Consider the following 23,943-nt stretch of genomic DNA (forward strand, 5'->3'; position numbering starts at 1 on the left):
CGCCTTACCCTCCTGCATAGTTGGGATTACAGGCAGAAGCCACCGTGCCCAGCTTGACATTGGAGTTCTTAATTTCATAGGCCAGTGTTTCTAGTCAAATCTCAAAGGTAAGTTTAAACCCAATGCTTAAGTCCATTTGCTTTGAGTTTCTGTCTCTTACAGCCAAAGAACAATAATACAGTCTGTGTCTTCCTTATCACAATGCTTCCCTTTGCACTAATGGCAATGCCAGGCCTTGGAAGGTACTCAGTGACATCCTGCTGAATAAACAAGAGAAAAATGTTGCCTAGCTTCTTATGGGCAGCTGTGTTCTGGGCAGACCTCTGCTCAGAACTCACTCCAACGATTACATCCCCCCTTCTCAGGTTACAGGCATGCTGGATAAGCAGCCTGGGTTTTCATCTCCTTCCACGTCCAGGGTAAAGCTCAGAGGCTAGTTTTCTATCTGGTCCTATAACTAGACTTCCAAGTAAACTGCAGTTCTTCCCACAAAACCCATCCTCAGTTAACTTAGGGCCACTGGCAATCCCAGCAGCCTTTTTTCTCCTCTTGATTACTTATGACATCAAGCAAAATGTAGAGTCCAGTCCGGCTCCACCACTTCCCAGCTGTGAGACCTCAGGCAGGTTGCTCACTGCTCGGAGCCTCCACTTCCTTGTCTGTAAAATGGGTGCAACAACTCTGCCCCATTGGTAGGTGTGCAGATAAAGTAAAATGACCGGGTGAGGTGTCTGGCATAGGGCTGGCATTCTGCAAAAGGTACTTTGAGATTTGCTGGACGATGGCTCGGGTGATTCCCATTCTTCACAAGTCTCTACTGGAAGGTGTTTCTTTCCAGCTCTACTTTCTAACTTCCTGTCATCATGACAGCTTCCTCTTAGTGACAACACGTCCCCCCAAATTTTATGGCAACTCAGTTTTGATATAGCTTTTAATTGTCTTTGTGCTATAACCTTGTCTCTGGAAATTCTCATTTATACTACCGGCCAGTGCCTCTTTGATCGCACACTTATTGATCCCCCAATTAATGAGAAACAATTTGTTCATAAGGAACTGTCACAGCCTCTTCCCAGACAAGTCACATGCAGATGATTAAACGATCACCCAGGTGTTCGGTGGCACCATCCAGTCTGCCAGAGATTGAATAAAAACATCCTGCTCCGTGGTACTAATGATGATGGAAACCCACGTCGGTCTAATCAGCACAAGCCTTCACTGTTTTAGTTTGAGGTGGATGTGGGGATGCAGGGGGATGAGCACAGAGCTGCTGGGCAAAGAGGACACTGTTGTGGCATTTCTACCTGGCCCTGGAGAGACTGCTCAGAAGATCTTCACCAGGGGTGGCGCTGCCTCACTAGATTCGTATTTGGAAAGTGGGTGGGTGCTGTCATAGATGGAATTTAGGATCTTAATGAAATTTCGTAAAGGGGGTGATGGGTAGAAATGCTAAACTGCAATCTGTGAGATTACAAAACCTTTGTCCCAGGCCCGGTACAGTGGCTCACGCCTGTAATCCCAATGCTTTGGGAGGCAGAGGCGGGTGGATCACTTGAGGTCAGGAGTTCAAGACCAGCCTGGCCAACATGGTGAACTAAAAATACAAAAATTAGCCAGGTGAGGTGGTGTGCGCCTGTAATCCCAGCTACTGAGGAGGCTGAGGCAGAGAATCACTTGAACCCAGAAGGCAGAGGCTGCAGTGAGCTGAGATCACACCACTGCACTCCAGCCTGGGTGACAGAGTGAGACTCCATCTCAAAAAAAATAATAACAATTGTCCCATGCAACATGCTACGAGGGTCCCTGCTGATAATACTGAGTCCAGTCAGTGAGACCGGAGCTGAAGTCACACGCAGAGTGACACCTCCCTACCCCAGACTCTCTTGTCTGCAAGACCCTAAGCCCACTCTCATAACACAGAGGGCTATATTCGCGCCCATCCCTTAAGCTTCCCCTCTTCCCACCAGTTCTTTGGGCCTGCCTTGTTTTTCTGTTTGCTTGGTCCTTCAATTTGAATTCAATACCAACATTTTAAAACTCAGGAGATTTCGCAACCCAAATCCACATCTCCAGCTTCTGTGGCAGACTTGGGAGGATCAGGACCCAGGTTGGGGTGGGTGGGTGGGGGGGACTGTGGTCTCACAGACAGCTGGCCTGGGCTGAGCAGTTTGGAGACGGGAGCTTCAGGTACCCACGGTCCCACTGAGCCAGCTCCACTCACAGCCTGGCCGCCCCCCAGCATCTGAATTTGCAAATCCCCAGCTTCCTGCAAGGTTTGAGGCCTGAAGACAAACTACAGTGAACTGCAAATGAACTTCCTCAGCCCTACAAAGGAACCGAGGAGATGATGGCTCTTTCAAACCAGACCATGATGCTTTGACCTTGATCGCTACGCACTGGACCTACTGCAAGCTTTTTCAAGGACCAGCACTCCAGAGACAGAAATCAGTCTTACTTTAACTTCAAATGACTTATCGACCAACTTCAAACGCCAATGTAAAATGACTCCATCTTTGCATAACATGACATGATTATAGGCTCAGATTTCAGGGGCTGTCAAAGCCTGTAAGATCACAGACCGGGCTCTTCAGGTGGTTCGTGCACAAGCCCTGCCAAATTCAAGCTTTTTTTTTTTGACAACCCTATCTTCTCCCAGGACAGGAGCAGGGAGGGAAGAGGCGGTATTTACATGTCGAACAGTCTGCTATAGCTCAGTCAAAAGACGCAATTAAACCAATGAACGGAAAAATAGGAGCTGGGGTTGCAGATAATATTCCAAGCCTCTGAGAGGAGGGGAACTCCGCATCCTGTTCCTATGTGAGGCAGGATCCGCCTGCTGTTAATAAATCTAAATAGATTTTTACTTGGCTAGTATCAAGGGCTGCCGTCGAGCGGCTTCTCTTACCGGTTCCTCTGCTGAAGCAATATTAAATACTCATCATGTTTCTCATCAAAGTCTGTCACCATGTCCTTAGCGCAACCCTGAAATGAAGAAACAGAGCAGTGTGATATCGGAATGCAGGGAAGCTCTGACTGAGGGCGTGGGTGCAGCACATACTGGCTCAGGAGGCCGAGCGGCGGAGGCTGACCTTGACAGAGGCCCAGCTCCCCAGGAGCATTGCTCTGGCAACCCTGAGCCCCAGAGACTGTCTGAGGCCCCATGGGCCTTAGGCGTACACACTTTTAATCATCTCTAAAAAGGAGAAGGTCAATTCCCGCCTCTCAGTATTGTTCGTTCCTCTCATGCCCACTATGATCAAGGACTCTGACATGATTTGGGCTGTACTGTTTTCTCAACACTCATTATTTAATTATCTCGATTGTCATAACCAGACGCAGCCCAAATCAGTTGTTTAAAAGGGGATCTTGGCTGGGTGCAGTGGCTCCTGTCTGTAATTCTAGCACTTTGGGAGGCTAAGGTGACAGGATTGCTTAAGCCCCGGAGTTCAAGACTAGCCTGAGTAATCTAGGGAGACCTTATCTCTACAAATAATTTAAATATTAGCCAGGCATGGACGGTGCACGCCTGTGGTCCCAGCTACTCTGGAGGCCGAAGCGGGAGGACTGTCTGAGTCTGGAAGTTGAAGCTGCAGCGAGCCATGATTGCACCACTGCACTCCAGCCTGGGCAACAGAGCGTCTCAAAGAACAAAAAGGGCAGGGGAGTCTTATTTTCCCCTTGCCATTGCAAGAGAAATGTATGTTAATTATAAACAACGCAGTCATTACAGGAATCTGTGACCTAGACTGGAGGCCCTTGTGGAGTGGACATAAGTGATTCTCTGTCTCCTGGTCTGGCAACAGGGCCCTGGGTTTCCCCTGGGGAACTGCTCTGTCCCTTGTTGCAGTTCACTGGCTTCCTTAGATAACCTTGGAAGTGACTTGGTTCTCTTCATTTACATGACCTTGGCCTTGCCAATCAACACAGGGCTTCCCCTAGCCCACAGTGATTTACCAGTTTAGGGGTGAACCGTGACCCAAGTCAGCCCTGGGATTTTGCTGACACCCTTAGAAAAAGAGCTGCTCTCTTCCCACTTGGATGTTGTGCCAATGAGATGCGGGCCTGGAACCGCCTGAGAATGAAGCTGCTAAAAAAGACAGCAGATCCAAGAGACGAAGAGGCAGATTCCTAAAGACATCATTTGAGTCCCTGGATCCACCTATGCATAAAGAAGGATCTGGACAATTCCATTATTGCCTTAGAAGTTTCAGCTGAGTTTCTGTCATTTGCAGCCAATAGAATTTTAAGTAACATACTATAATCCGACCATCAGAGATAATCTCTGGTATAATTTATTATGGCTTTCTGGGGGGAGTAATGTATAATAAACCACACATATTTAAAGTGATATATGCATATACCAGTAAAACTGCTATTAAAATTTGATAAACGTATCTTCCTCTGGGTGCCTTTCTTTGTTCAAAGTATACATAGATACATATCTACACAGAAACGCATATACACTCTTTAAAAAGTATTTTTTTTTTTTTTTTTTTTTTTTTTTTTTAGTAGAGATGGCATCATACTATGTTGCACAGGCTGGTCTCTGACTCTTGGGCTCAAGTGATCCTCCTGCCCTGGCCTCCCAAAGTGCTAGGATTACAGGCGTGAGCGATCGAACCTGGCCAATTTGCTGTTTCTTAACTTCTTTGCCAAGGGGAGGATCGACGATACAATATCAACTTGGTACTGGTCCCAGGTTATAGCAAGTTATGGGGATTAAGTTTTAAATGGCAAGTAGGGCATTTGTATCAGAAATACAATTTGCGCGAGAACCTCAATGTTTATCCTGGGAAGAAGAGAGAAAAAAATAGAAGTCTCTATCATTCTCCTCTTAACTTTTCAAAATTTGGCTTTAGTCCCATTATTTTATTAGAACACTACCTGAGACAGAGCCAGGACCACCTTAACATAATGCGATCGCTCTTCTCTCCATCCTTCTCAATTGCTCTGAGCCATGGGAAACTGCTGACCATCCATCATGCCATCCCAAAATTGAGAATGATGGGCATTCCTTTTCTCTCTCTCTCATCCTCAGGATAATCATTAAGATTCCCACTCCAAGCCAGGTGCAGTGGCTCACGCCTGTAATCCCAGCACTTTGGGAGGCCGAGGCAGACGGATCACCTGAGGTCAGGAGTTCAAGACCAGCCTGGCCAAAACGGCAAAACCCCATCTCTACTAAAGATTAAAAAAAAAATAGCCGGTGTGGTGGTGTACATCTATAGTCCTAACTACTCAGGAGGCTGAGGCAGGAGGATCACTTGAACCTGGGAGTCAGAGGCTGCAGTTAGCCGAGGGAGGTCATGCCACTGCACTCCAGGCAGAGTGAAAGAGTGAAACTCTGTCTCAAAAATAAAATAAAAAAGATTCCCACTCCATTTCTTAAAAAAAAAAAAAAACACCCAGGGTGGTGGTGCATGTCTGCAGTCCCAGCTGCTCAGGAGGCTGGGGCAGGAGGATGGCTTGAGTCTTGTTCAAGGTTACAGTGAGCTATGATTGCATCACTGCACTCCAGCCTGGGAAACAGTGAGGCCCTGTCTCTAAAAAGTGTCCTACTTGCCAAATTCTCTTCCTCTGCTTCTGCAGTGCTGAATGGGCCGCTCTTTCCACGAGGCTTTCTGCCTGTGCCTTCTCTAGCTAGCCTTCATCTGTGCCCTCAACTGTGGATGCTCAGTTCAGTGTCTGTCTGCATCCCTATCTCACCAGTCCCGGGTCTTTCTCCCTCCCGTCTTCACTTCTCTCTCCGATTATGAGGAAGGGAGCCAGATGTGCAGCCCAGTCATGCCTCGTCCAGGGCTGACAGCCTGATCCCCCTTTCTCTTCATGTTTCTCGTAGGACCCCAGGTTGTTGCTTTCTGCTTCCTCCTTCCCCTGGAGCCCCTACTTTTCCTTCCTAAATTTGCTCTCTCTAGACCCACTCAGGAACAGGATGCTGTACTCTCTTGTTCTCTCCTATTCTGACATCTCTGCAACCTGAGTTTCTCTGGGCTTTCTTGCTAGCTAAGTTGGCCAATCATAAAGTAAGTAATAATACGACACAGTGATATTATGAAATAATAATAATAATAATAATAATAATAATAATAATAATAAAGGCTGGGCATGCTCACGCCTGTAATCCCAGAGCTCTGGGAGGCTGATGTGGGAGGATTGCTTCAGGCCAGGGGTTTGAGACCAGCCTGGGCAACAGAGCAAGACCCTGTCTCTTAAAAATAAAAATTAAAAAATAGCTGGGTGTGGCTGGGCAGTGGCTCATGCCTGTAATCCCAGCACTTTGGGAGGCCGAGGCGGGCGGATCACCTGAGGTCAGGAGTTCAAGACCAGCCTGGCTAATATGGTGAAACCCCATCTCCACCAAGAACACAAAAAATTAGCCAGGCAAGGTGGCAGGCATCTGTAATCCCAGCTACTTTGGAGGCTGAGGCAGGAGAATCACTTGAACCTAAGAGTTGGAGGTTGCAGTGAGCTGAGATAGTGCCATTGCACTCCTGCCTGGGCCACAGAGCAAGACTGTGTCTCAAAAAAAAAAAAAAAAAAATAGCTAAGTGTGATGGTGCATGCCTGTAGTCCTAGCTACATGGGAGGCTGAGGTGGGAGGATTGCTTGAGTCCAGGAGTTCAAGGTTACAGTGAGCTATGATTGTGTCACTGCACTGCAGCTGGGGCAACAGGGTGAGACCCTGTCTCTCTAAAAACCTGAACAACAACAACAAAAAACAAACAAACAATAGCTTTCCTGGTTTCCGGACATGCCCGCAGAGGTTACTATGTCTTCCCCTGGGCCTGAGTCCTGCCTCATCCTGAGTGCAAGAAGAACGCAGGAGGACTCAGCCCTCGGGAGAGCTGGGAAGGATTCTCACTTTCTTCCAGAAATAATAACACATAAATCGCGCAAACAGTTTACCCAGCATTTCCATATACATGATTCTCCTTTGATCTTCACAGAAGCCCTTGAAGTAGTGATTATTACCCCATTTAAGATACAAGGGGACCCTCCCATGCATCTTCCCAGAACATAGATCCTACTCCATAGCCATTTACATAACCATTTTGAAACATTAAAATGACCGTCGATATATTATGGGTATGGAATGAAACACTGGATGACATTTTTAGATGAAATATGGGACTTCAAAGAAATCTCGGCTTTTGCTGGCTGCCCTGGGCTTTCACCTCAAACTCTCTGGGGAACACAACGATCCTCCTCCGCCAGGAGGGAGATGTCATCAGAAAGACTTGAGGAACTGGAACATCCATCCATCTCCACTTCTTAAATGCTGATGTGCCTACAAATCACCTAGGAATCATGGTGAAATGCAGATTCTTTTTTCTTCTTCTTCTTCTGTTTGAGACTGGGTCTTACTTTGTCTCTCAGGCTGGAGTGCAGTGGTGTGACCTTGGCTCACTGCAGCCTCAACTTCTTGGGCTCAAGCAATCCTCCAATCTCAGCCTCCTGAGTAGTTGGGACTACAGGCAGGTGCCACCATACATGGCTGATTCCTTCCTTCCTTTTTTCCTTCCTTCCTTCCTTTCTCTTTCTCTCTCTCTCTCTCCCTTTTTTTTTTTTTTTTTTTTTTTTGATATTTTGTAGAGATGGAATTTTGCCATGTTGCCCAGGCTGGTCTCAGACTCCTGAGCTCAAGTGATCCACTTGCCTCAGCCTCCCAAAGTTCTTGGATTACAGGGGTGTGCCAGTATACCACTGTGCCCCAGATTCTATTTTTTTGTTTTGTTTTCTGAGACAGGGTCTTACTATGTTGCCCAGGCTGGTCTCGAACTCCTAGCCTCAAGTGATCTTCTCACTTTAGCCTCCCAAGTAGCTGAGACTACAGGCATGTAGCACCGTGCCTGCTTTGAAACGCAGACTCTGACTCAGTAGGACTGGGAAGTGCCTATGTCTGCATTTCTTTCTTTTCTTTTTTTTTTTTTTTTTGAAAATGAGTCTTGCCCTGTAGCCCAGGCTGGAATTCAGTGGTGGGATCTCGGCTCACTGCAACCTCTGCCCTCCTGGCTTTAAGCAATTCTCCTGTGTTAGTCTCCCAAGTAGCTGGGATTACAGGTATATACCACTATGCTCTGCTAATTTTTGTATTTCTAGTACAGACAGGGTTTCACCATGTTGGCCAGGCTGGTCTTGAATTCCTGACCTCAGGTGATTCACCCACCTCAGCCTCCCAAAGTGTTGGGATTACAGGTGTGAGCCACCACACTTGGCACTAAGTCTCCATTTATTTCATGTTTTATTTTTTTGAGACGAAGTCTTGCACTGTCGCCCAGGCTGGAGTGCAGTGGTGTGATCTCGGCTCACTGCAACCTCCACCTACCAGGTTCAAGCGATTCTCTTGCCTTAGCCTCTCCAGTAGCTGTGATTGAGTAACTGGAATTATAGGTGCCCACCACCACGCCTGGCTAACTTTTTTGTATTTTTAGTAGAGACGGGGTTTCACTATGTTGGCCAGGCTGGTCTTGAACTCTGAACCTCGTGATCCACCCGCCTCGGCTTCCCAAAGTGCTGGGATTACAGGCATGAGCCACTATGCCTGGCTCCAAGTCTGCATTTCTAATGAGCTCCCAGGTAATGCCCATGACCCACACTTTGGGTAACAAGGCCGCAGACTAGCCAACTTTATTTCCCACCATTCACAACAACCCCACCTCCAGTCAGATGGTCTCTGAACTTGAGCTGGGAGGTACATGAGATCTGGAGTCCAGCCTGGTTCCATGTCACAAGGTTGCCACTTAGTTTCTTTACCTATGAGATGGGGTAGCACTTTTCTTTCCCTCACCGGGTTAAGTGGGAACTGGATGCAGTAACGGTGGAAAGGATTTAGTAAAGTACCTGGCACTTACAAAGTTCTCAATGAACATGAGTTATAAGTACATTTATGGAACTCCATTACCAAAATAGCACCATCCTACTCCCACCCTGCCCCATTCTCACTCCTAACCTGATGTCTTCATCATTCGATTCCCTTTTCCAGAAACCCACACCAGCCCCTTCCAGCCTCAACTCCCAGACTCTCCAAGGGCCAGCTCCGTTCCCAAAGTCCCCATGAAGGCTTCCCTTGCCATTCTCCCCCCGCCCCCACTTCAGTTCCTTCTGAAAGCCTGCAATTAGTATTAAATTATATACAATACAGTGTGAAATCGGATATAATTAAGTGCTAAATTGTTAGCATTTAACTATATATACTACTCACTAATGATCTGGGGATTTGGAGATGGGGGTGTGAGCCCTGAACTCTGCTGTTTGTCTCCTCTGAATCTCGGTTTCCTTGTCTGCAAAAACGGGATACTGAGAAGGTCTACCTCACAGGGCTGCTATACGGATCAACTAGGAATAAAGTGGAAGAAATTTGGGAGCATTTTCTTTCTTGCTCATCTTGGCTCCCCAGTCAGATTATAAATTCCTGGAGGGCAGCCCCATGGGACAAGGAAGGAATAGGAGTTTTGCCTGGGTGCCTGGAGGCCTGGGCTCCAGTCCTAGTCTATGACGATCATTGCTAAGGTTGACTTAGCACTTTCTATGTGTGCCAGGCACGATTCTAACCCTTTCTGTGCCTGACTTAGTTCACCCTCATTACGGTGAGGCTTAATTTCCTTGCCTACAAAATGGATGTATGAATACCTAAGGCACCCAGCAAAGGTGTGAGAACCCTGAAAAATGCCAAGCTGATCTTCGTTGTTTCGCAGGAAACATTGATCAAGGGCTTATGCTATGGCTGCCCCCTTGCATATGCAATCAGGGCTCACAAAAGCTCTGACCCGGTGTATATTCAGATTCCTGTGTAGGCTCTGTGGACCCCAAATATCTGAGGCAGGTCTCCGTTAATTTAGAAAGTTTATTCGGCCGAGGTGGAGGACACAGGCCCAGGACACAGCCTCAGGAGGTCCTGATGACATGTGCCTAAGGTGGTCAGAGCACAGTTTGGTTTTATACATTTTAAGGAGGCATGACACATCAACCAACATGTGTAAGATGAACAATGGTTCAGTCTGAAAAAGGTGTGACAACTCCAAGCAAAGGTGGGACAACTGGAAGAGGGGAGGAGGCTTCCAGGCCATAGATAGATAAGAGACAAATGGCCGCATTCTTTTGAGTTTCTGATTCGCCTTTCCAAAGGAGACAATCAGATGTGCGTTTATCTCAGTGAGCAGAGGAGTGACTTGGGATAGGAGGCAGGTTTGCCCCAAGGGGTTCCCAGCCTGACGTTTCCCTTTAGTTTAGTGATTTGGGGGCCCCAAGATTTATTTTCCTTTCACAACCGTAATCGACTGCTGGTTGCTGGCTGGGGGTGCTGCACTGAACAGCCCCCAGTCATGTGAGCAGTGGGAATGGTGCCCCCTGCTGTTGTACGAGTGGGCTGCAACCACAACCCATCAAGCAACCATACACTGTCGAGGGACCCCTGCAGGGGTCCTGAGAACACCCATTTAATTACATGCACAAGGGTGTTCCTGGTAGAGTCCATAACCTTCATCGGACTACCAAAGGCACCTGGGCCCCTCCCAAAGGAGAGGATTATAACACAATACACAAATGCAATGCCACGTGTCTGAATTAGATCCCCAGGAAGGCCTCTCCAATCCTTGGAGTCATCTTCAAACCCCCACTTTGTCTTCCATGCCACATCTAATCCATCAGTTCCACATGAAAACTACAGTGTATCCAAAATCTGACCATTTCTCCCTGCTCTCCCCTTCTTGGCTGCTCTGAGCCCAGACTGGAGTCCTGCTCCTGGCTGCCCCCTGCCCTCTGTTCTCCCTGCTGCCACCAGGGGGACCTGATGAGAGGTAAGTGGAATCATGTCACTCTTCTGCTAGGAACCCCAAGGGGGCTCCTGTCCCACTCAGAGTCAAGGGCAAGGCCATCTCAGTGGCCATGAGGCCCTGCACTCTGGGACTTGACCCCCCTCTCTGAGCCAGCTCTTACTTCCCCTCCTCACTCCAGGGCCCTCAGCACCCCTCAGGCTCCTGCCTTAGGCTCCATTCCTTCAAAGTGGAATGCTCTTCTCCCAGGAAAATTCCCACATTCTTCACCTCCTTCAAGACTTAACCCACTGGCCAACATGGTGAAACCCTGTCTCTATTAACAATACAAAAATTAGCTGGTATGGTGGCATACGCCTATAATCCCAGCTACTCAGGAGGCTGAAGCAGGAGAATCACTTGAACCCAGGAGGCAGAAGTTGCCGTGAGCTGAGATCATGCCACTGCACTCCAGTCTGGGCAACAGAGTGAGACTCCATCTCAAAAAAAAAAAAAAAAAGACTCAAGACTTAACCCAGATCCTCCCTTCTCAGTGACGTCTTCCTGACCGCCATAGCGAAACTTGCAAGCTATACACACACCACACCCTCCTCTCTGTATCCCCGCCGCACTAACACACGTCTAATTTATCCTTATTATACCTTGTATTTACTGGTCTGTCCTTGCACTAGAATGAGAATTTTATGGAGGCAGAGAGCTTTGTCTATTTTGTTCATTGTGCATTCCAATGAAATTGCTGAGTGAATGAATCCATGAGGACACATTTGAGCGGGGATCTGAAAGTTGAAATGTTACCTGGGCAACAAGAATAGGGAAGGGCATTCCAGGCAGCAGGACCAGCACGAACAAAGGTTTGGGGGCATGAAGAAACATGAAATGTTCACGGATGGGCCAGAGGATGCCTGAAAAGCTGGGCCACAGCCACCTGAAGCATTGGCTTGTCACCCCTAAATTACCCCTCGGTTAGAATGTGGAGCTTGCAGGGAGGTCGGGGGAATGAAGAATTGGCTAGAGTGCTGGGTGCTGAGGAAGCGCAAGTGACTTACAGCAGAGGGTCAAAGGAGTTTGGATGTGACACAAAAGCAGAGTCTCAATGTCCCTACTGATAATGTCATCTTTATCCCCAATGTTGGCCCTGGAGAAGGCACAGAATTTTATCAACGGCTGTCTCTTTAAAAATGTTTTTCCGGCCGGGCGCGGTGGCTCAAGCCTGTAATCCCAGCACTTTGGGAGGCCGAGGCGGGCGGATCACAAGGTCAAGAGATCGAGACCATCCTGGTCAACATGGTGAAACCCCGTCTCTACTAAAAATACAAAAATTAGCTGGGCATGGTGGCGTGTGCCTGTAATCCCAGCTACTCAGGAGGCTGAGGCAGGAGAATTGCCTGAACCCAGGGGGCGGAGGTTGCGGTGAGCCGAGATCGCGCCATTGCACTCCGGCCTGGGTAACAAGAGCGAAACTCCGACTCACAAAAAAAAAAAAAAAAAAAAAAATGTTTTTCCAAAATTAGCTGAGTGTGGTGGTGTGAGGCTGTAGTCACAGCTACTTGGGAGGCTGAGGTGGGAGGACAGCTTGAGCCCAGGAGGTCGAGGTTGCAGTGAGCTATGATCATGCCACCACACTCTGGCCTGAGCAACAGAGTGAGACCCTTTACCTAAGGAAAAAAAGAATCCTACTAAGAGTTAGGCACTACGGAGGTAAGAGAGAAGTTAGGACTGTGGTTTGAGATAAGCCTGGGCAACACAGCAAGACCCCATCTCTACAGAAATACAAAAAAAAAAAGATTAACCACACATGGAGGCGTGCACCTGCAGTCCCAGCTACTTGGGAGGCTGAGATGAGAGGACGGCTTGAGCCAGGAGGTGGAGGCTGCAGTGAGCTATGATTGCACCACTGCACTCCAGCCTAGGTGACAGAGCAAGATCCTGTCTCAAAAAAAAAATAATAATAATTTTACCAATGGCTATATTATTAATTCTCTCTGGGGGTGGGGGGAACTGGAATTGGAATGAAATGCCAAGAATCAGTTATGCCTAAAGACAGAGTCCATATTTCAGGGATCACGTATTCCCCTGAGGCCAGAATATTGGAATTCTCCTCAACGGGGCTGATTTAGTGAATGCAGAAGCCTGAGCCGCACTCATGAGTAGCAGAGAGTACAGTGTTGGTTTCTAGGGCTTGAGAATGCCAGATACCTAACCTTGCTGGCTGCAGATCCCCGCAAAGAACCATCATTTAGATGGGATAACACTGAAACCATGAAGCCACCATCTGTGGCCAGGTGCAGTGGCTCATACCCATAATCCCAGCACTTTGGGAGGTGGATAGATCACCTGAGGCCAGGAGTTCAAAGCCGGCCTGGCCAACATGGTAAAACCCCATCTTTACTGAAAATACAAAAATTAGCTGGGCGTGGTGGTAAATGCCTGTAATCCTAGCTACTTGGGAGGCTGAGGCAGGAGAATGGCTTGAACGCAGGAGATGGAGGTTGCGGTGAGCCGAGATCACGCCTGCACTCCAGCCTGGATGAGAGTGAGATTCCGTCTCAAAAAAACAAAAAAACAACAACAAAAAAGAAGACAGTGTCTGGGGCCACAGAGCTCTTTCCCTGCTGCCTCCCTGCAGGCTCCACATCCTAACTAAAGGATGAGTTATGGATGACAAGCCAATGCTTGCAGTTACTGGGGCCCAGATGTTCAGGCATCCTTTACTGCCATTTATCAATGCTATCTGTGGGTGCTTATTTAATGCCTGCAGCAATCTTATGCTCATTATGCCCATTTTACAGAGGAGGAAATTGAGGCTTTGAAAGCTGAAGCAAATTGCCTGAAGGTCTCAGAGCCTCTAGGTGGAGACAGACAACCTTGTTTTTGTGGAGCCAGCATCCATTCCTGTTCTGTGTACAACACTTTGATCCTCCTCTGAGAAACTGCCTTTTGTCCACTCTTGGTCCATGTGGCATGGCTGGAAATAACACTCCCAGCACTGCAAGGGAAAACACGTGCCGCAGGCCCAGCCAGTGCATCCCATCTCCCCGGCCACGTGACGGTTCAGGGCTAGGCGTACTTCCCAAGCTGTGCCTCCCAAGGATCCTGCTGGAAAAGTCCTTAACGCTCCTCCTCTACAATTATTAGCTGACATGAGCCAGGGCTACTAGGGAAGGAAGGAAGAAGTCGTTTCTTCACACACAAAGGAAGGAGTCATTTCACCAACTTCTTAGGTTCACCGTTACGAGCATCCTTATATGTTCCGTGGAAAAATCTGCCCAAGATGCCAGGCACGGTGGCTCATACCTGTAATCCCAGCACTTTGGGAGGCTGAGGCGGGAGGATCGCTTGAGCTCAGGAGTTCGAGACCAGCCTGGGCAACATAGTAAGCCCCAATTTCTATCAAAAAAAAAAATTAGAAAACTCTGCCCAAGACTGGTGACACCAACATAGAGACAGCAGAATGGAGGACAGTGAGAGACAGGCCAGAAAGCAACTAGATCCTTTAATGGTGGTTAATCCGCCATATCCAGCCATGCCCGGAGCCAGCACTAACTTGAACCTTTTAGTCACTTGAGCGAATACATTCCTTTCTTTCCTCGGGCCAGTCTGAAGTGTGTGTGTGCGCGTGCACACACGTGTGCATGTTGCAAAAGAGAGAGAGATTTATACCTGAGTGGGTTCTGGGTAGCACAGTAGTAGAACAAATTCTAGGTGAATCCAAAGTCCCTGGCATGTCTAAGGGCTCAGGGAAGTATTTCACAGAGGACTAAACGATACCTCGATGAAAGCTCCAATTGCCCTAAGCGCACAAGAAGAGAAGACCCAAATGTATCTTACAGTACAAAACTCATACTCTTCCTTCAAAACCCACCCCGAGGGCCAGCTCCTCTGTTCCTGCAGTGCATCTGTGTGTCCCTGCGCTGTGGAGCCCAGCCTCAGTGCATATGAGTTAAATGAGAAAGAATCTTTCTTTCTTTTTTGAGACAGTCTTACTCTGTCACCCAGGCTGGAGTGCAGTGGTGCGATCTCAGTTCACTGCAACCTCTGCCTCCCAGGTTCAAGTAATTCTCCTGCCTCAGCCTCCCGAGTAGCTGGGACTACAGGCATCCACCCCCATGCCCGGCTAATTTTTGTATTTTTAGTAGAGACAGGGTTTCGTCATGTTGGCCAGGCTGGTCTCCTGAACTCAAGTGATCTACCCACCTTGACTTCCCTAAGTGCTAGGATCACAGGTGTGAGCCCCTGCACCTGGCCTGGGCCTGCTTTTGACTGCATTTGCTAACAAATCAGTTGTATTCCCATCCTCAAAAAAGGAGCAATATATACTCTGCAGTCAGTGCACCCATAACACCAGCAGAAGCCAAGCAACGGCTGATACTGCCCCCTAGAGGTGGAATAAAACAGCACAAAACACTGCAGTAAACATTTGAGTTTCTCATGCCCTGGGGTAGGTGTCCTAACAAATTATTACATCCTACGCACACGCCAGATGGATAATCAAAGGGAGCATTTGGGCTATTTTTCGAATACCTTAGAGATACAGTTATTACTACCCTACCTGCTATGTACTATTCTTTATTGCTACCAATACGTACCTTGAGATTTTATACTTAGTCTCAGGTTTTATAGACTATCAAGGCAGATCCGGAATCTAGAACCCCAGGACACAGTTATGCTGTATTTTTTATAAAAATGTTTTTCTTACATAGCTATCTAAAACATCATTTTCAATCCATGTACAATGGAAAATAATAAGCATTTCTTTGTATTCTCAGAAAAGTTTTCTAAAATTGCAAGGTGTTTATTGCAATTTTAGAAAATTGCAAGATATTTATCAATTATCTAAAATTGCAAGATATTTATCAATTATCATTCAGACTCACAAATATAGAAGTCTTAAAAAATCTTGAGGCCAGGCACGGTGGCTCACATCTGTAATCTCAGCACTTTGGGAGGCCAAGGCAGGTGGATCACTTGAGGTCAGGAGTTGGAGCCTGGCCAACATGGTGAAACCCCATATCTACTAAAAATACAATAAATTAGCCCGGTGTGGTGGTGGGTGCCTGTAATCCCAGCTACTCTGGAGGCTGAGGCAAGAGATTTGCTTGAACCCGGGAGGTGGAGGTTGCAGTGAGCTAAGATCACACCACTGCACTCCAGCCTGGGCAACAGAGTGAAAATCCACCTCAAAAAAAAAAAAAAAAAAAAAAAAAAAAAAAAACAACTTGAATGAGTTTAGTTTAAAACGGAAAGTTCCTATTAATGCCATAAGTGGAAAATCCTTATTGCTTACCAGAAGGTAACTGTAGACACAAACACAGACCTACTAAAAGAGGAAATGTTTACATGCCACCTACAAGGTAGCAGAGGTAGGCAAAACATACTGGGAAACACAGAGGCAGAACTTCCACGTTCCCACGACCCTGGGAGGTGGGTGGTGCTGACTTTATTTCACACATTGATGCGTTCCTTCAGTTTCTGCGGAACACTTCCTCTGGCCGGACCCTGAACTAGTCTCTGGAGATACAGCAGTGAGCCCAGCAAAGTCTACTCTGGTACCAAGGAGCTCAGATTCTAGTGAAAGGAGACAGAGGATTTACAAAAATGTAAAACAGTCGAGTGCAGTGGCTCACACGTGTAATCCCAGCACTTTGGGAGGCTGACGCAGGAAGATCACTTGTGCCCAGGAGCTCAAGACCAGCCTGGGCAACATAAGGAGATGTCATCTCTTTTTTTTTTATTTTTATTTTTTTGAGACGGAGTTTCGCTCTTGTTACCCAGGCTGGAGTGCAATGGCGCCATCTCGGCTCACCGCAGCCTCCGCCTCCTGGGTTCAGGCAATTCTCCTGCCTCAGTTTCCTGAGTAGTTGGGATTACAGGCACGTGCCACCACGCCCAGCTAGTTTTTTGTATTTTTGGTAGAGACGGGGTTTCACCATGTTGACCAGGATGGTCTCGATCTCTCGACCTCGTGATCCACCCGCTCGGCCTCCCAAAGTGCTGGGATGACAGGCGTGAGCCACCGCGCCCGGCAATGCCATCTCTTAAAAAGAAGAAAGTAGGAAAGGAAGGGGGAGTCTAGGAGGAAGGGGAGGGGCTCCCTCTTCCCTTCACTGCAGCTGGGGCTGGGGTGGGGGGTTCAGGGCTCCAAGAAGGCCTCTCTGGGAGGTGCACGCCAAGGGCAAGATCACCTTTGCAAAACTTACGCTAAAGAGAAAATCCTGACATAACCAATTCTGTCTTGCCTTTAACCTCTAAACTGCCTTTGGTCATTCTTGGGCATGTGCCAAGCTAACTTTGGGAAAATTTAGTTTATCGTTTTAATAATAATAGCCCTTCCCAAAACGAAACCACCTTTGTAAATCTAATGCAAGGCCACTCACCAGGCTAGGAGGATGAATTCTGTTCGGGCCTGAATTCTGCTAAAATGTAGGCACAGTTAAACAGTCCCCAGCCATCATTCCCGAGGTCGCCAGATTTGGAACTTCCCCAAGAATTCCTGCAAATCACGACTGTGGATCCTCAGCTTGGCCTTTTCAGATGTCTTTTCAGGCTTTTGCATGGTCCAAGCCACACCCCAATGACTGCACCCGCCAACCAATCAATGGCAGCCAGGACCTAGCTGCCTGCTCACCAAACTATCCTTGAAAAACCCTAGCCGCATCTGGGTGCCCTGGCTCATGCCTGTAATCCCAGCACTTCGGGAAGCAGAGGTGGGAGGATCGCTTGAGCCCAGGAGTTCAATACTAGCTAGGGCAACAAAGTGAGCCCCTTCGACACCCACCGTCTCTTTAAAAAAAAAAAAAAAGAGCTGGCACAGTGGCTTATGCCTGTAATCCCAGCACTTTGGGAGGCCAAGGTGCGTGGATCACTTAAGGTCAGGAGTTCAAGACCACCCTGGTCAATGTGACCAAACTCAGTTTCTACTAAAAATACAAAAATTAGCTGGATGTGGTAGCGGGCGCCTATAATAACAGCTACTCAGGAGGCTAAGGTAGGAGAATCACTTCAATCCAGGAGGAGGAGGTTGCAGTGAGCTGAGATTGCATCACTGCATTCCAGCCTGGGCAACAGAGTGAAACTGTTTCAAAAAAAAAAGAAAAAGAAAAAGAAAAAAGAAAAAAAGAAAAGCAATAGAAAAAAAAAAAAAAAAAACCCAAGTCTCTAGCCTCCAGCTTTTTAGAAAGTCTGATTTGAGTAATAATAAAACTCCGGTCTGCTGTCCAGCTGACTCTACATGTATTGAAGTCTGTTTCTGTTGCAATTCCTGTTTTGAGAAATTGGCTGTATCTAGGCAGCAGGCAGACTGAACCCACTGGGCAGTTACAAGGGTAATGGGTTAAAAGGGTCTTCTAGATGGCAGGAACAGCGAGGGCAGAGCCCAGGAGGCTCAGCACATTTGGGGAAGCACTCAGAGGCCAGTGCGGCCAGAACAGAGTGAACAGGGTAGGGTAGCGGGAGGAGATGGGTGGGACAGACCTTGCGGCTGCCAGGTCTTCTTGCACACGCTGGCCTGATGCTGAGGTGGCCAGGAAGCTACCAGAGGGCTTGGGGCAGACCTGATATCATCGCACCTGGATTTTAAGTGAGTCCTGGGTTGAGAAGGGCTGAGGGAGGCTCAGGTTCCCACGGGGGCTGCAGGTGGAAGGGTTGAGGCTGCCTGCACCTCCTTGCCTGAGGACAGCCCAGGAGGGGGCTCGGGCCTGAGGCGGCGTAAACAGCCTCTGATTATTAAGAAGGAAGAGAAGCAAGCTGCTTTCACCCTCCCAGGCTGGTGCTGTTAGTGGAACTGATTTAAGGCCACTTTTACCTGTCAGAGCCTCTCAATCCTGCAGGACTGGCCACTGGGCCTGATGGGAGGAGAGAGGCAGCCGCCGTCTGCCAGTCTCTGCCTCCATCCGCTCAATTTCCATCAGAGAACTTTTCCTTCTAAGGAAATGAACCTCCCAACACAGGCCATTTATCACCACCAGCCCCACAGGCAGGGCTGTTTGAGCGGATGCTCGTCCCCTGCACCCCAGGGCTGCCGCCAGACCCTGAAGAGGGGAGGGCACTCCCTTCCTATTTATCCTACACATATTCCTTGTGCTTCTCCTATGGGCTAGGCATTGGGCAAGGGCTAGAGACAGGCAGACAAGTGCAGTCTGGCCCCCGCAACCCTCCCAGACCTCATTTCCACCTTCATCCCGATAGCCATGTGGTCCTTCTGGCTGCTTCTCAAGGTCATTGCCGGCCGGGCGCAGTGGCTCATGCCTGTAATCCCAGCACTTTGGGAGGCCAAGGTGGGAGATTACTTGAGCCCCAGGAGTTTGAGGTCAGCCTGGGAAATATCAGGAGAGCACCCTTCCCCTCCCTGCCTCATCTCTATAATAAATAAGTAAACAAAGTCATTGCCTCGAGGTTCCCCTGCCTGCAATGTTTCCTGCCTCCTCGAGGGTAAGCTTGTTTGATAGTATCCCCTCTTCCAGGGGCTTCTCCCAACCAGCTCAGTCCTCGTCTGCTTCCTCACCCGATAGCACCTCTCACTCTCTGAAAGCATCTCTGTTTATTTACCCAAGGCCTCCCCCATCAGGACGCCAGACCCACAATGCCAGCTTGCTCACTGCTGTATCTCCCAGTTCCTGGCATGTACAAGGAGCTTATAAAGGATTTACAGAAAGAAGAGAATGAGGAGGAACAGAGGAAAGAGAAGAAGACAGAAATCCCTGGTCTCAAGGAACTTGGAGCAGAGAGGTGGAAATGGAAAACTGCTCCAATGCAATGTGGCAGATACTATCAAGAGGAGGCACCTGAGGCCGGGCGCGGTGGCTCACGCCTGTAATCCCAGCACTTGGGAAGGCAGAGGCAGGTGGATCACCTGAGGTCAGGAGTTTGAGACCAGCCTGGCCAAAATGGTGAACTTCCCCGCCCCTACTTAAAAAAAAAAAAAACACAAAAAATTAGCTGGGCGTGGTGGCAGGTGGCTGTAACCCCAGCTACTCAGGAGGCTGAGGCAGGAGAATCGTTTGAATCCAGGAGGTGGAGGTTGAGTGAGCTGAGATCGCACCACCGCCCTCCATCTGGGGCAACAAGAGCGAAACTCCATAAAAAAAGGAGGCACCCGTGCCATAAGGGCGGTGGGTAAAGTGGAGGGGCCTGGCATTGCTGGCGGGGCTGCGTGGACTTTGCAGAAGAGAAAACAAGGCACTGAATTGTAAAAGAGTTCTCAAGGAGGATGGGGGAAGGCAGCGCAGGGGCCGGAAGGGAACAGTGCATGTAAAAGCAGATGCCAGGACTTTGGGAGGCCGAGGCGGGCGAATCATGAGGTCAAGAGCTCGAGACCATCCTGGCCAACACAGTAAAACCCCATCTCTACTAAAATACAAAAATTAGCTGGGCGTGGTGGCACACACTTGTAGTCCCAGCTACTTGGGAGGCTGAGGCAGGATAACTGCTTGAGCTCTGGAGACTCAGGCTGCAGTGAACCGAGATCGTGCCACTGCACTCCAGCCTGGTGCCTGGTGACAGAGCGAGACTCTGTCTCACAAAAAAAACAAAATAAAACAAAACAAAACAAAAAAAAACAGATGCCAGGAGACCCCCAGAGCCTGTCTTGGAGCCGGGATGGAGAGTGATCAGAGCATGCTGGCTGATCCCAGGGCATGGCTGGAGTCTTGGCTTCTGACATCCCAGGCCTGCTTAAGGGCAAAGCATATTTGTGCTAACGGCAGGTGCTGAAATCTCACTCCCAAGTCTAGGGCAGTGCAGTGGGGTTCACGGGTCTCAGATTGGATTTACTCTCACGTATTGCAGTCAAGATTTTTGCCGCATGAGAGAACGTTCATCTAGGAATTTAAAGGCAACAGTAAACGCTCGTTCCCTCTCACCCCGGTCCCCTCCCTGACCAAGTGGGACTGCATTCCTTTCCCTCCTCACCCCTCTTCTTTCCTGCCTTCTTCCAGATGTACTAAACACCTCCTAATCCATGCCAGGACATGTCCCCAGCCTCATGGAGCTGGTGGTTCAGCGAGGAAGGCGGATTTTAATCGAATGACCTCCTACCACATGTATGACATCAGCACTCAGAAGGTGGGGGAGGCAGGGGCCATGCGTGGCTTTAAAAGGGAGGCAGGCAAAGCTTCGCCGTGGGGGACAACAGAACCAAACCCTGAAGGATGAACGGGTTAATTCTGGAGGAGGGGGACAGTGCCTGAAGCGAAGTGGGTGCACACTGAGGCAGCAGACGCACATGAGCACAGAGCAGAAGGGACAAGGAAGCTCGTGGGCAGAGACTGACACAGGACTAAGCCGGCCGGACCACAAACACCACGTGCCCACGGCAGGAGTTCTGCCCTGAGCCCCACACCACTGGGAAGCCACGTGGTGCTCCTGGAGCGGACAGTGGAAGTTGGAATGAGAAAAGGTTTGGATGGTGGCGAATGGGTGCCAGGTTGCAGGCGAGTGGCTACTGCAGGTGGTCAGACACATGCCACCATGCCCAGCTAATTTTTGTATTTCTAGTAGAGAGGTTTTTACCATTGGCCAGGCTGGTCTCAAACTCCTGACCTCAAGTGATCCACCTGCCTCGGTCTTCCCAAGTGCTGGGATTACAGGTGTGAGCCATCTCGCCTAGCCTATTTTTACTTTTTGTAGAGATGGGGTCTTACTATACTGCTCAGGGTGATCTCTAACTTCTGGGCTCAGGCAATCCTCCTGCCTCTACCTCCCAAAGTACTGGGATTACAGGTGTGTACCACCATTTTTAAAGGAAGCTGTTTTCACGCATCACTTGCATAACTAATGACCTCAGTCCACTCTACCTCTGTGTTCAGAAAACCAAAGAGTTGTCAATGGTTCCACACTCCAGACAGACTCAGCTTAAGACAGCTTTTCTCCCTGAGCCCCAGATTCCCATCTCCAGCTGCCTACAGAGACCTTCCGAGGTTTTAAGCTGAATTCCTGATGTTCCCCCTAACGCCTGCTCTCACTCGCTCTCTCATCTCAGGAGATGAAGCATTCATCATTCTCAGTGCTCAGACCAAGACGTAACGGTCTTTATTTACTGCAAAGGCAATAAAGGTCACTGCCCTTGCTGATCCTCCTGCACCAGCCTCACAGATGCCCTGTCCTTGCGATTTTGCCCTTGCTGTTCCCTCTGTGGAAATGCTCCTTTCCAGAGATCTGCTTGGCTTCCTCTCACTTCTGGTAGTCTCTGCTCACATTCTCAGCAAGGCCCTTCTGAGGGCCCTGTTTAATGTCCTATCCCTCCCGAGGCCTCCCCAGCCCCCTTCCCTGCTTTATTTTTTCTCTGACGCCCTTTATGTTTTGCTTATTTATTTGCTTAGTGTCTGCCTCCAGCCACAGGCACATAAGCTCCACAAGGGCATGGATTTGTGTCTGTTTTGTTCACTGCGGAATCTCCAGGGCCCAGGACAATGTTTAGCACGTGGCAGGCCCACTGAATGAAAGAATGAGTGCACGAAGTTTCTTCTATAGGGCCCCAGTCTACAAGACCAGTCTTGCTGATGCTCATTTGCTCTCAATATCTCTTCTTTTCTTTGCCTCCATCACAATGAACAACTTGCTGGTCCCCCACACTCCTGTATATGCTCCTGTGTTCATATCTGGAGTATGTGTGTGTGTGTGTGTGTGTGTGTGTGTGTGTGTGTGTGTGTGTGACAGAGAAAGAGAAAGAGAGAGAGAGAGAGAGAGAGAGAGAGAGAGAGAGAGAGAGAGAGACAGGGTCTTACTCTGTTGCCCTGGATGGAGTGCAGTGGCGTGATCTCAGCTCACTGCAGCCTCAACCTCCTGGGCTCAAGTGATCCTCCCAGCTCAGCCTCCCGAGTAGCTGGGACTACGGAAACATGCCACCACATCCAGCTATTTTTCTGTCCTTTTGTAGAGACAGGGCTTTACCATGTTGCCAGGCTGGTCTCGAACTCCTGGTCTCATGCAGTTCAACCCTCTAGGCCTCCCAAAGTACAAGGATTACAGGTGTAAGCCACCATGCCCGGCCCACATCTGTCCTTATCTGCCATGCCTTACCCCAATCCTGCCATCATCTATTCAGTCTTCAATGCCAATTCCCCCTGAAACTCTGGCCAGTCCCCTTCCCACCGTCTGTCCTGTTAGCTGAGTAAAGACCTCCTCCTCTGGACTCCTGTACTTTCCCCACTGTTTCAGAGTTCATGAGCTGCTATCATTCAGAGAACTGATTGCTCTGTGCTAAGTAACTGATTTGTGCAGAGTGGTTTGCACGTTTTAGCTCACTGACCCATCACAGCAACTGATAAACTGGCTATTATGATTATCTCTATTTTACAGTTAAGGAAACTGAGGCATACAGAGTCATCCAATGAGAAGTCACAGAGCTAGAATTCAAACCCAGCTTTGGACGGGCACAGTCTCAGGCCTGTAATCCCAGCACTTTGGGAGACTAAAGTGGGAGAATGGCTTGAGGCCAGGAATTCAAGACCAGCCTGGGCAAGATAGGAAGACCCTGTCTCTACAAAAACAAAACAAAAAACACCTAGCTTTATTGAACTCCAGTCTCTCTGCTTGTCACCTTTAGTGTCAGGTCCTGCCATGAAACTGAGATCTGGGACCTCAGCCAGGGCCGAGGTGACTTACAAGTCACCAAAGAAATAAGTAAACCGACCAGGAATCTCAGAGCCCTTGATGGGGACTGGACCATGGTAAATGACACAAGGTGAGTCCCTGGGCTCTCTGGCCTCAGTCACTGGCCAGCCCTCACAGATACCACAAGCAAAGCCATCCTAGGACAGTGAACATAAGGAGCAAAGCATGAACAACACAAGCTTCAGCATGAGACAGAGCAGGACCAAGCCCTGGTTGCTGGAGATAAGGTCTCACCTCTGTCACCCAGGCTAGAGTGCGATGGCATGAACACACCTCACTGCAGTCTTGGCTTCCTGGGCTCAAGTGATCCTCCCACTTCAGTCTCCCAAGTAGCTGGGACTGCAGGCACACACCACCATGCCCAGCTAATTTTTTTTTTTTTTTTTTTGTACAGACGAGGTCTTGCCATGTTGCCCAGGCTGGTCTTGAACAAGCCCTGGTTTTTTATTAGCTATGTGACTTAGGGCCTCACTTTTATTTGTAAAATGTGCATCTGAATTCTGGATGTCACTGTTCCATCAGCCACAAGGTCACAGAAGTGAGATTCCTGGAAGCCACATGGGGA

General features: G+C 48.7%; 1 protein-coding gene across 8 annotated transcripts in view; it reads right to left on the bottom strand.

Annotated features, from left to right (window-relative positions):
• The window catches only part of KATNIP (katanin interacting protein), a 226,564-nt gene that overhangs the window by 152,591 nt on the left and 50,030 nt on the right, over positions 1-23,943 (bottom strand). For 7 of the 8 annotated variants that reach the window (XM_074381905.1, XM_074381899.1, XM_074381900.1 and 4 more), the window contains one exon: positions 2,903-2,979. The exons of the other annotated variant lie outside the window; for it this stretch is intronic. In XM_074381905.1, coding sequence (XP_074238006.1) covers positions 2,903-2,979 — 77 coding nt within the window. The remainder of the gene's footprint in view (positions 1-2,902; positions 2,980-23,943) is intronic. 8 annotated transcript variants of the gene reach the window in all.

The sequence above is a fragment of the Saimiri boliviensis genome, chromosome 12, assembly GCF_048565385.1.
Source record: "Saimiri boliviensis isolate mSaiBol1 chromosome 12, mSaiBol1.pri, whole genome shotgun sequence".
Taxonomy (NCBI): domain Eukaryota; kingdom Metazoa; phylum Chordata; class Mammalia; order Primates; family Cebidae; genus Saimiri; species Saimiri boliviensis.